General features: G+C 46.9%; 1 protein-coding gene across 2 annotated transcripts in view; it reads left to right on the top strand.

Annotated features, from left to right (window-relative positions):
- Nucleotides 1-6,701, top strand: part of fbxl13 (F-box and leucine-rich repeat protein 13) — a 54,365-nt gene extending 47,664 nt beyond the window's left edge. Inside the window, exons 12-21 of one of the 2 annotated variants that reach the window (XM_055933631.1) lie at nucleotides 1,364-1,493; nucleotides 1,931-2,029; nucleotides 2,184-2,304; nucleotides 2,743-2,905; nucleotides 2,986-3,105; nucleotides 3,223-3,349; nucleotides 3,437-3,520; nucleotides 3,649-3,783; nucleotides 3,856-4,019; nucleotides 4,261-6,701. In XM_055933631.1, coding sequence (XP_055789606.1) covers nucleotides 1,364-1,493; nucleotides 1,931-2,029; nucleotides 2,184-2,304; nucleotides 2,743-2,905; nucleotides 2,986-3,105; nucleotides 3,223-3,349; nucleotides 3,437-3,520; nucleotides 3,649-3,783; nucleotides 3,856-4,019; nucleotides 4,261-4,483 — 1,366 coding nt within the window. In that variant the 3' untranslated portion in view covers nucleotides 4,484-6,701. Of the gene's footprint in view, nucleotides 1-1,363; nucleotides 1,494-1,930; nucleotides 2,030-2,183; nucleotides 2,305-2,742; nucleotides 2,906-2,985; nucleotides 3,106-3,222; nucleotides 3,350-3,436; nucleotides 3,521-3,648; nucleotides 4,020-4,260 lie in introns of both variants that reach the window. The other variant, XM_055933630.1, reaches the window with a different exon arrangement.
- Nucleotides 6,702-13,226: the final 6,525 nt, after the last annotated feature.

Raw genomic sequence — 13,226 nt, 5'->3', positions numbered from 1 at the left:
GGGTCTCTCTCTCATCTCCTAATCTAAACCATTTTGGTCTTTCTCTCTCTCATCTCCTAATCTTAACCATTTGGGTCTCTCTCTCTCATCTCCTAATCTAAACCATTTGGGTCTCTCATCTCCTAATCTTAACCATTTGGGTCTCTCTCTCTCATCTCCTAATCTTAACCATTTGGGTCTCTCTCTCTCATCTCCTAATCTTAACCATTTGGGTCTCTCTCTCTCTCTCTCATCTCCTAATCTTAACCATTTGGGTCTCTCTCTCATCTCATCTCCTAATCTTAACCATTTGGGTCTCTCTCTCTCATCTCCTAATCTAAACCATTTGGGTCTCTCATCTCCTAATCTAAACCATTTGGGTCTTTCTCTCTCTCATCTCCTAATCTAAACCATTTGGGTCTCTCTCTCTCTCATCTCCTAATCTAAACCATTTGGGTCTCTCTCTCTCTCATCTCCTAATCTTAACCATTTGGGTCTCTCATCTCCTAATCTAAACCATTTGGGTCTCTCTCTCATCTCCTAATCTTAACCATTTGGGTCTCTCTCTCTCTCATCTCCTAATCTTAACCATTTGGGTCTTTCTCTCTCTCATCTCCTAATCTTAACCATTTGGGTCTTTCTCTCTCTCATCTCCTAATCTAAACCATTTGGGTCTCTCCCCCTCTCTCTTTCTCTCTCTTCTGAATGGAAAATAGTCACTTAAATCCCAGGTCATAGCTATTACTCATGTCATAATCAGTTAGGATTACCCAATACCCAGTGATGTAGTGGGATGATGTGGCACGATGAAACAGAAATACTGAGAGGAACAGAGAGAGAAATAGAGAAACCAAATGTGTGTGAGTCATGTGCGCATGCAGGACCTTGACCATGTTCCTTTGTATCCAATGAATGTTACACCTGAAAGCAATTCCATAGGCCGCTCTCTCTCTCTATGGCAGTTCCCTTCTCTCCTCCTCTCTGTCTCTTTGTCCATCCTTCATCTTTGCTGTTCTTGTGGGATTTCTCTTGATTAACAATGTCTAAACTTAGGTTTCGAAAGAAAAGATTCTCCCAATCAAATGCCACAGTCAATTGCCAACTCTGCCTATCTCACGTCTCACCAACCCTCTCAACCCCTTTCCTGACATCCTACCTTGGTCGTTCAACTGCTGCAACCTGGCCAGATGTTAAATAATCATTCATATCCTCACTATCCAACCCCCACACCTTCACAAACTGAAGATTGTGAGAAGACTTGAACTAGTGAAATCAGGCCGATAACAGACTGCAGGTGCTCCAGTATGGATATGAGGCTAATACACAGCCAGTTGTTGCCCAGTACTGCTCACATATTGATCTTAAACCCCCTCTGTCTGTCCAGGAGCTGTCTGAACCTGCAGTTCCTGAGTCTAGCATGCTGCCGTAGGTTCACTGATAAAGGCTTACAGTACCTGGCCTCAGGGAAGGGCTGCCACAAGCTCATCCACCTTGACCTCTCTGGCTGCACTCAGGTCAGTTCCTATCTGTTTGTCTCCTCTTCTATCTGCTTCAACTATATCCAGATCAGTTTGTGTGCTCCTCTCTTTTCCAACACGTATGGGTCCTATGTTGCCCGGCTGTACTGAAGTCAATTTGTGTGCTCCTCTCATTTACAAGTCTGTAGGTTGATACTGGGATTTGAGAGAGGTTCTCTCTCTGACTCTAAGAGAGAAGGAGGTGGCTACAGCTAACACACTGGTTTTAGATTGCAACAGTCACCAGAGCCAGCATTGGTCCAACTCCAGCTTGTTGAGTGGTTGTACGAGAGAGAGAGAGCAGCCAACTTGCTCTCCAGAGAGCAGCCAACTTGTTTGTTTTAAATTACAAACTGTACACACTGGCCCTCTCCATCTCTCTCTCAGCCACCTACTCTCTAATGTACTCTGTGTGTGGTGTTTTGTCCCAGCAGATCTCAGTGGAAGGTTTCAGGTACATAGCAGCGGGCTGCCCTCAGCTCCAGCAGATAGTCTTCAATGACCTGCCTACTCTGTCAGACAGCTGTGTGCTGGTATGTATGGAGCTACCAGACAACTAATTTAGGCTCTGGACAAAATTATTGCTATCAATAGGGAGTAAGACCATATTTTTAACCTCCATTGGCTACCTGTCATTAATGAGTGAATGGACCTCTGCCTGTCACTTAGTCTGGTTTCTTCCAATAGGAGCTGGCCTCTAAGTGTCACTCTCTGTCTGCCATCTCCCTATGGGACACGCCCCATCTCTCAGACTCCGCCTTCAAAGCCATCGCTGAGGTGGCCAACCTCACCAAGTTCAGTGTTGATGGTGAGTGTGTGTGCGTGTCATGTTCCATGTCTATTTATTAGTGTTCTTTATTTGTCTTGGCAACAATCATTGTGGTGAGTATCGTTGCCATGGTGACGTCTACAGGGGCTCTGATTGGGTGACTGAGTGAGGCACTAGGCCTCATTTCATGTGATTGGTCTGTGACATCAAACCATGATGTAGCAGCCAGCAGGTCATGTAGTTGGTCAACCCTGAAACTTTTGCTATCCTCTAACTCTTGGTCTTATACAGTGCTGTATCTGGCACAAGTCACTGTTAAGTGATTAGCCAATCATTATAGCTCTTCAGCCAAAGGAGATGGTCAGTTTATTTCTGAGGATGTAATTAGTCATGTAAAACAAATGGTTCAGGGGCTGTATCACACACACTTTGTTTGTTATGGTGCGTGTTATGACAGTTGTCCGTGTGTTTTTGTAGGTAACAGTCGTATGTCAGACATCAGTTGGAGGGCTCTGTGTCGTAGCTCTCCAGGCCTTACGAGACTCCATGCTGCTGACTGCCCTAGAATGACTGACTCCAGCCTAAAGTCTATGGGCACCCTCAAAAACCTGGTCTACCTCAACATCTCACACTGCAGCAGGTGTGTGTGCGCGTGTGTTCTGTCTCTCTACGTTAGATGATATCGGGCTGCGCTACCTGACTTCCCGTGTGTGTTCGTAGGGTGAGTGACATGGGGCTGCGGTACCTGACTGAGGGGCCTTCTGCCTCTAAACTGAGGGAGCTGAATCTGAGCAACTGCAGCCGCATCAACGACTTAGCTATCATGAGGGTGGCTCAAAAGTAAGGTCATATAAAAACTCACACACACGCACACACAGACATGCACGCACACACACGCATATATAACACACAAGTACTGTACACACTGACAGACTGGCATGGTGTGTGTGTGTACAGGTGCAGTAAGCTGAACCACCTGAGTGTGTCTTACTGTGATAACCTGTCTAATTCTGGTCTGGAGTGGCTCAGTAGCTGTTCCTCTCTCCTCTCTCTGGACATCAGTGGCTGCAACATCATGGACCAGGTAATGCCCCCATACGTTGCCGTGTAGGTGTGTCGTATTACAGTTAGCTATCTAAAAACACTCCAACAACACAACTTATGTTTTCAGGGGCTGATTGCTCTAGGTGGGAACCCTGGCCTGAAGAAGCTGGTTGCCTCTGAGTGTTTATGGATCACTGACATTGGCATAGAGGTACTGTTTACTTTGTCTTCTGCAGTTTGAACAGTACCTTTTGACTGTCTGTGACACCTCATTGAAAGAGTGTTAAAGGAATTAAGTAACCCTCCTCCTCTTCTCTCCTGCTCTCCCTGTGAAAGCAGAAGTTCTGCAGGCAGGCGAGAGGTCTGGAGTATATGGACGTGTCTCACTGTGTAGCTCTATCTGACCAGGCCATCAAGGCTCTGTCCTTCTACTGCAGGACTATAGTCACATTACGCATGCCTGGCTGCCCAAAGGTATTCACACACACACAAACAAACAATATTACCAAAATATCTTGCCTATTGTCTATGCACTTCCTCTATCAGATGACAGACCTGGCGGTACAGTACCTGACAGTAGGGCGTCACTTCCTGAGAGAGCTGGACGTGAGTGGCTGTGTTCTGCTGACCGATCGCACACCACGCTTCCTACAGACAGGCTGCCCACAGCTCAACACCATCAACATGGTCTACTGCAGGGGAATATCCAAGTAAGACACGCATACACACACTTCAACTGAAATGTCCAGAAACTAAAGATGTAACACTGGGAGCACAGTCACTGTGTGTGTGTGTGTGTGTGTGTGTGTGTGTGTGTGTGTGTGTGTGTGTGTGTGTGTGTGTGTGTGTGTGTGTGTGTGTGTGTGTGTGTGTGTGTGTGTGTGTGTGTGTGTGTGTGTGTGTGTGTGTGTGTGTGTGTGTGTGTGTGTGTGTGTGTGTGTGTGAGCGTAGGCAGGCGGCTCTGAGGCTCCAGCCCTGTGTTGAGAAGTGGGAGCACAGTAACGATGATGCCCCCTACTGGTTCGGCTATGACAGTCTTGGCCAGCTGCTACAGCCAATCGGACGACCCGACAAGATCCAGGACACCTGGGAGGAAGAGGAGCCAACACCAAGAAACAACAAAAAGAGGAATTTGATAAAGGCCTGTGGAGAGGACTACGAATACACAGCATGAATACACACACAGTCCATGCAGACAATCAAACAAACGCACAATGACTTAGTTTATACAGTACACACACACCTCACAATCTAAGGTAAATCAAATCCCTAACACATACACTGCACCTTACATTAACTCTAGCTCAGATATCAAGCAACAAAGGAATGGCCAAAGATGAATAACCAGAAAAAGATATATCTTGTATCTGAGAAATAATGCAGTATATACATGTATGCAGTATATACAGTATATACATTTATGCAGTATACACATGTATGCAGTATATACATTTATGCAGTATATACAATATATACATTTATACAGTATATACATGTATGCAGTTTATACAGTATATACATTTATGCAAAGCTTCTGCATCATACTGTTTCATCTGAGTGGGAGAAAGGTCAAAGCTTTCTTCTATGCATTGCAACACAAGACAGATGATTGAATTTCATAATTACATCATAAAGCAAACAATTTTAGCTTGGAAATAATCATAAAAAAATAAATGTCCTCGATATGATTCGATTTTTTTGTCAGTGTCAACACTTTTCCCATTTTTTTTTTTTATTCACAGTAAATTGATCCCCCCAAACCTATTTTGTACATTTTGCAGTTTCCACCCTGTGGTAAGAAAGTCTTAAGAGTTTTGACTGTTGCACACACACTAACCACAGCAGTCTTTGAACTTCTCAAAAGTCCAGTTAGACTTCAAGCTCAATACCTGACTGAATATGTGAGACCTGAATGTTGTTCAGTGTTTCAATCTAAGAGCTCTGCTGATGACCACAAAGACAAAGACTGAACTAGCCTGGCTGCCAGCATGCCACTATATTTCTGCTTGAGCCCTCTCATGACAACAACAGTTGGCTAAAGCAGAAACATGACTGAGTTACCTCTACTAACCATGATCATGTGCTACAACTGTATATAGACATATAATATAGCCTGCAGTTTCCGTTATCACATATGTAGCATACCCTTTACTTTCGGGCATGATATTCACTTCTAGAACAATAGATTGAGAACAAAAATCAATTGTAGACCGTTTGCTTGGGTAAGAAATTGACACCCTTGATAAAGATGAGCAATAATAACTAGGGAAAGGGGGATACCTTGTCAGTATTACAACTGAATGCCTTCAACTGAAATGTGTCTTCCGCATTTAACCCAACCCCTCTGAAGCAGAGGTACGGGGGGCTGCCTTAATCGACATGCACGTCTTCGGCGCCAGGGGAACAACGGGTTAACTACCTTGCTCAGGGTCAAAACAACAGATTTTTCCTTGTCATAAAATAAATCAAATACTGAGCTATATTGTATGTTATATTTTGGGGGGAAATTAATGTTATATTAATACAATTTCTCAGAGAAAGAGATTTTGTTTAACAAGTAATAGTTTTCCTCTAATAGTTTTCCTCAAAAGGGTAGGGGTCAAAATTATTGACACCTCTTATGAATAAAGTAGTGAAAAGTTTAGTATTTGGTGCCATATTCCTAGCATGCAATGACTACATCAAGCTTGTGACTCAACAATCTTGTTGGATGCAGTGCGTATGTTATCGCGCGTGTGTGTGTGCCAATGTTTGTGTTGCTTCACTGTCCCCGCTGTTCAATAAGGTGTTTTTTTTAATCTGTTTTTTAAATCAAATTTTACTGCTTGTGTCAGTTACTTGATGTGGAATAGAGTTCCATGTAGTCATGGCTCTATGTAGCACTGTGCACCTCACATAGTCTGTTCTGGACTTGGGGACTGTGAAGAGACCTCTGGTGGCATGTCTTATGGGGTATACATGGGTGTCCGAGCTGTGTGCCAGTAGTTTAGACAGACAGCTCGGTACATTCAACATGTCCAATACCTCTCATAAATAAAAGTAGCGATGAAGTCAATCTCTCCCCCACTTCAACCAGGAGAGATTGACATTATTAATATTAGCTCTCTCTATACATCCAAGGGCCAGCCGTGCTGCCCTGTTCTAATCCAACTGCAATTTTCCTAAGTCCTTTTTTGTGGCACCTGACCACACAACTGAACAGTAGTCAAGGTGCGACAAAACTAGGGCCTGTAGGACCTGCCTTGTTGATAGTGTTGTTAAGAAGGCAGAGCATCGCTTTATTATAGACAGACTTCTCCCCATCTTAGCTACTACTGCATCAATATGTTTTGACCATGACAGTTTAGAATCTAGTGTTACTCCAAGCACTTTAGTCATCTAATCTTGCTCAATTTCCACATTATTTATTACAAGATTTAGTTGAGGTTTAGTGAGTGTTTTGTTCCAAATACACTGCTTTTAGTTTTATAAATATTTAGGGCTAACTTATTCCTTGCCACCCACTCGGAAACTAACTGCAGCTCTTTGTTAAGCGTTGCAGTCATTTCAGTTGCTATAGTAGCTGACGTGTATAGTGTTGAGTCATCCGCATGCATAGACACTCTGGCTTTATTCAAAGTTAGTGGCATGTCTGACTGGGTCAGAGGTATAACATTGGAGACAGAGAAATAAAGATCAGAGACGATTCAGATAGATGACCAGATATGGCTCATCCTATTGAGCATTGTATACCCAGTACATCCACCCAAAATGTTAGATTTTGTTTACCTTGCTCAGAGTGGAGTTCTGTGCTGCCTCTGTCTCATATGTACGCATCAATGTTTCCACTGTTGGACAACACCTTCAGGAAGCCATTATTAGAACCATCAGTCAAGTGTCAAAGTTGAAAGATTTTATGGTACATTCATGTTAATCACCATAACACAATTTTACTTTCAAGTGTAGCACGGAGTATTGGCCCACTTACCTGCAATTATATCTCCAGTTTCATTCCTCGCTATGGCATCACCTGTATGACAAAGAAACATAAACGTGAGATGCTGTTCCACCCAGTGAGCTAACAAGCTAATGGTTTCCATGTCCTCAAGGAGAACAGACAGGCTGTATCTCAGAGGAAATCACCATAAATGATGTCCGACATCCTCCTCTCCTGGCTTCTCACCTTTCTGTTTATCGCTCTTCCTTCTCAAATGTTTTCTTTGTCAGATGTTCCTCTCCTTCTTTACCTTGATTTATCTAAGCAGGGACTCAGGCCATCTACAACTTAATCATCTTGTTTACACCAAGTTCTGTAAAACATTTACAGTGCCTTTAGAAAGTATTCATCCCTTGACTTTTTGTTGTGATACAAAGTGGGATTACTCTGTCAAAGTGGAACAACTTAAAAAAAATATATATATTCATGTGAAATAAAACACAAATATCTTGATTAGATAAGTATTTAACCAGTCAATACATGCTAGAATCACCTTTGGCTTCGATTACAGCTGTCTGAGTTTTTCAGAATAAGTCTCTAAGAGCTTTGCACACCTGAATTGTACAATATTTAGCCATTTATTTTAATTTTTTATTCTTCAAGCTCTGTCAAATTGGTTGTTGATCCTTGCTAGACAGCCATTGTCAAGTCTTGCTATAGATTTAAGCTAATTTAAATCAAAACTAACTAGGCCACTCAGGAACATTCAATGTCATCTTGGGAAGCAACTCCAGTCTATATTTGGCCTTGTGTTTTAAGTAATTGTCCTGCTGAAAGGTGAATTAATCTCCCAGTGTCTGATGGAAAGCAGACTGAAGCAGGTTTTCCATTAGGATTTTGCCTGTGCTTAGCTCCAAATCCTGAAAAACTCTGCAGTCCTTAACGATTACAAGCATACCCAGAACATGAGGAAGCCACCACTATGCTTGAAAATATGAAGAGTGGTACTCAGTAATGTATTCTATTGAATTTACCCCAAACATAACACTTTATTTTCAGGGAAAAAAGTTAATTGCTTTACCACATTTCTTGCAGTGCCTTGTTGCAAACTGGATGCATGTTTCTGAATATTTTTATTCTGTACAGGCATCCTTCTTTTCACTCAATTAGGTTAGTATTGTGGAGTAACTACAATGTTGTTAATCTATTCTCAGTTTTGGCCTATCACAGCCATTAAACTCCCAAATGTTTTAAAGTCACCAACCATTGGACTCATGGTGAAATCCCTGAGCGATGTCCTTCCTCTCCAGCAACTGAGTTAGGAAGGACGCCTTTATCTTTGTAGTGACTATGACTAGGTGTATTGATACACCATCCAAAGTGTAATTAATAACTTCACCATGCTCAAAGGGATGTCTGCTTTTTTTAAATTACCTATCACCAATAGGTGCCCTTCTTTGCGAGGCATTGGAAAACCTCCCTGGTCTTTGTGGTTAAATCGGCATTTGAAATTCACAGTTTGGCTGAGTGACTTTACAGATTATTGTATGTGTGGGGTACAGAGAGGAGGTAGTCATAAAAAAAACATGTTAAACACTTTTATTGCACACAGAGTGAGTCCATGCAACCTATTATGTGACTTAAGCACATTTTTACTCCTGAACTTATTTAGGCTTGCCATAACAAAAGGGTTGAGTACTTGACCAAAGACATTTCAGCTTTTCATGAATTTATAAAAACATAATTTAAACTTTGACAGTTTAGGGTATTGTGTGTAGATCAGTGACACAAAATCTCAATTTAATCCAGTGTGAATATTTTTTGAAGGCACTTCTCTTCTCAGAATAATTGTAGTTCCTTACCAGGTGTCACGGCTGTCGTAAGAACGGGACCAACGCGCAGCGGATGTTGAGTTCCACATATTTAATTCAAAGAGAAACTTAAACAAAACAAAATATATCAATAAACGAACAACTAAATGTGACTACGTGGTGCACATGCACAAACACAAAACAATATCCCACAAATGTAGGTGGGGAAAAAGCCTACCTAAATATGATCCCCAATTAGAGGCAACGATTACCAGCTGCCTCTAATTGGGAACCACACGAACCACCAACCCAGACCACGGGTCCGGCCATGGAGCCGGGTAGAACGCCGTGCCCGGACTGGGCATCGGCGCAGAGGAGGACCCCGGCCACGGAGCTGGGTTCGACGCCGCACACGGACTGGGCACCGGCGCCGAGGAAGGCTCCGGCCATGGAGCTGAGTTGGCCGCCGTGCCTGGACTGGGCATCGACGCAGAGGAAGGCTCCGGCCTTGGAGCTGGACTGGACGCCGTGCCCGGACTGGATCCCGACGCAGAGGAAGGCTCCGGCCTTGGAGCTGGACTGGACGCCGTGCCTGGACTGGACATCAGCACAGAGGAAGGCTCCGGCCTTGGAGCGGGCCTGGACGCCGTGCCTGGACTGGGCACCGGCACAGAGGAAGGCTCCGGCCTTGGAGCGGGACTGGACGCCGTGCCTGGACATCAGCGCATAGGGAGACTCCCACCCTGGAACAGGACTGGACGCCTTGCCTGGAAGCTCCGGACTGGACGCCGTGCCCGGACTGGATCCCGACGCAGAGGAAGGCTCCGGCCTTGGAGCTGGACTGGACGCCGTGCCTGGACTGGACATCAGCACAGAGGAAGGCTCCGGCCTTGGAGCGGGCCTGGACGCCGTGCCCGGACTGGGCACCGGCACAGAGGAAGGCTCCGGCCTTGGAGCGGGACTGGACGCCGTGCCCGGACTGGATCCCGACGCAGAGGAAGGCTCCGGCCTTGGAGCTGGACTGGACGCCGTGCCCGGACTGGATCCCGACGCAGAGGAAGGCTCCGGCCTTGGAGCGGGCCTGGACGCCGTGCCTGGACTGGGCACCGGCGCAGAGGAAGGCTCCTGCCATGGAGCGGGACTGGACGCCGTGCCTGGACTGGGCACCGGCGCAGAGGAAGGCTCCAGCCTTGGAGCGGGACTGGACGCCGTGCCTGGACTGGGCACCGGCGCAGAGGAAGGCTCCGGCCTTGGAGCGGGACTGGACGCCGTGCCTGGACTGGGCACCAGCACAGAGGAAGGCTCCGGCCTTGGAGCGGGACTGGACGCCGTGCCTGGACTGGACATCAGCACAGAGGAAGGCTCCGGCCTTGGAGCGGGCCTGGACGCCGTGCCTGGACTGGGCACCGGCACAGAGGAAGGCTCCTGCCATGGAGCGGGACTGGACGCCGTGCCTGGACATCAGCGCAGAGGAAGACACCCGCCCTGGAACAGGACTGGACGCCTTGCCTGGACTGGGCACCAGCACAGAGGAAGGCTCCGGCCTTGGAGCGGGACTGGACGCCGTGCCTGGACTGGACATCAGCACAGAGGAAGGCTCCGGCCTTGGAGCGGGCCTGGACGCCGTGCCTGGACTGGACATCAGCACAGAGGAAGGCTCCGGCCTTGGAGCTGGACTGGACGCCGTGCCCGGACTGGATCCCGACGCAGAGGAAGGCTCCGGCCTTGGAGCGGGCCTGGACGCCGTGCCTGGACTGGGCACCGGCGTAGAGGAAGGCTCCTGCCATGGAGCGGGACTGGACGCCGTGCCTGGACTGGGCACCGGCGCAGAGGAAGGCTCCGGCCTTGGAGCGGGACTGGACGCCGTGCCTGGACTGGGCACCGGCGCAGAGGAAGGCTCCGGCCTTGGAGCGGGACTGGACGCCGTGCCTGGACTGGGCACCAGCACAGAGGAAGGCTCCGGCCTTGGAGCGGGCCTGGACGCCGTGCCTGGACTGGACATCAGCACAGAGGAAGGCTCCGGCCTTGTAGCGGGCCTGGACTGGGCACCGGCACAGAGGAAGGCTCCTGCCATGGAGCGGGACTGGACGCCGTGCCTGGACATCAGCGCAGAGGAAGACTCCCGCCCTGGAACAGGACTGGACGCCTTGCCTGGACTGGGCACCAGCACAGAGGAAGGCTCCGGCCTTGGAGCGGGACTGGACGCCGTGCCTGGACTGGACATCAGCACAGAGGAAGGCTCCGGCCTTGGAGCGGGCCTGGACGCCGTGCCTGGACTGGACATCAGCACAGAGGAAGGCTCCGGCCTTGGAGCGGGACTGGACGCCGTGCCTGGACTGGGCACCGGCAAAGAGGAAGGCTCCTGCCTTGGAGCGGGACTGGACGCCGTGCCTGGACTGGACATCAGCACAGAGGAAGGCTCCGGCCTTGGAGCGGGACTGGACGCCGTGCCTGGACTGGGCACCGGCAAAGAGGAAGGCTCCTGCCTTGGAGCGGGACTGGACGCCGTGCCTGGACATCAGCGCAGAGGAAGACTCCCAGCCTGGAACAGGACTGGACGTCTTGCCTGGAAGCTCCGGACCGTTGACCGTCGCTGGCTGTTCCGGACCGTTGACCGTCGCTGGGAACTCGGGAAAAACGAGCTATGACTGGGAAAATACATTTTGAACTTTCATCCAACTCGGAATTGTAAATCGGGAACTCTGCCTCTTTCTGGAGCTAGGACCTGAAGATCACTGACGTCATCATGATTCAACCTTTTTTTTGGTGCTTTCAAGTTCCCAGTCTTGAAAGCGCAATAAATCCAGAGAATGCCAGACTTTGATGACAAAGTATGATGACAGAATTCACAGACAGTGCCACCTTCCTGTTCAAGTGAGCACAGCACAACAAGGTGAGTCCAAAAATCGGAGTCCAACAATGTCTTGTATGCTGCTGCATAAATGATGTAATACGCCAGGGAGATATACACTGCTCAAAAATATAAAGGGAACACTTAAACAACACAATGTAACTCCAAGTCAATCACACTTCTGTGAAATCAAACTGTCCACTTAGGAAGCAACACTGATTGACAATAAATTTCACATGCTGTTGTGAAAATGGAATAGACAAAAGGTGGAAATTATAGGCAATTAGCAAGACACCCCCAAAAAAGGAGTGATTCTGCAGGTGGTGACCACAGACCACTTCTCAGTTCCTATGCTTCCTGGCTGATGTTTTGGTCACTTTTGAATGCTGGCGGTGCTCTCACTCTAGTGGTAGCATGAGACGGAGTCTACAACCCACACAAGTGGCTCAGGTAGTGCAGTTCATCCAGGATGGCACATCAATGCGAGCTGTGGCAAAAAGGTTTGCTGTGTCTGTCAGCGTAGTGTACATTTGTGGCCTGCTGGAGGTCATTTTGCAGGGCGCTGGCAGTGCACCTCCTTGCACAAAGGCGGAGGTAGCGGTCCTGCTGCGGTCCTGCTGCATAGGAACTGAGAAGTGGTCTGTGGTCACCACCTGCAGAATCACTCCTTTTTTGGGGGTGTCTTGCTAATTGCCTATAATTTCCACCTTTTGTCTATTCCAGATGATTGTCTATTCCATTTGCACAACAGCATGTGAAATTTATTGTCAATCAGTGTTGCTTCCTAAGTGGACAGTTTGATTTCACAGAAGTGTGATTGACTTGGAGTTACATTGTGTTGTTTAAGTGTTCCCTTTATTTTTTTGAGCAGTGTATATACTGTAGCTAAGAAAGTAATACTAAGTGTATGTTGTGTAGTAAGCTGTTAGTAGACCATGTGCCTCACCATAATAATTTGGTCTATTTTCACCTCTTAATTTCGCATACTGTTCTGACTTGGTGGTGCACATGTAGCCTGCAACCTGTTTTTGAGAAATGTAATCATTGAATATTGTAAGAGCTTTCATTGTCTGCTTATATGACCCCTTTATTTATCCTATGGTTCTGACTTTGTGTACAGGGAGAACACTGTAAGAATGGCCCATGTTCTGAGTTCTGTCACTGTACATTTTTAAAGTGCTGAACAAATAGTTCTATTGACTACGTCCATCCTAGCTCGCTCATTAATGTCTTAATTGAAATTACAGATTGCCTCTCATCCACTTGTTGTCCCTTTATGCCATAGTTTGCACATCTCAATTGTTAGTAGAAAGCCATATCAGCTATGTTTTTTTTAAGG

This window comes from Salvelinus fontinalis, chromosome 9 (genome assembly GCF_029448725.1).
Source record: "Salvelinus fontinalis isolate EN_2023a chromosome 9, ASM2944872v1, whole genome shotgun sequence".
Lineage (NCBI taxonomy): Eukaryota > Metazoa > Chordata > Actinopteri > Salmoniformes > Salmonidae > Salvelinus > Salvelinus fontinalis.
Note: the sequence above shows the minus strand (reverse complement) of the source record. Positions and strands in the feature narration are given on the sequence as shown.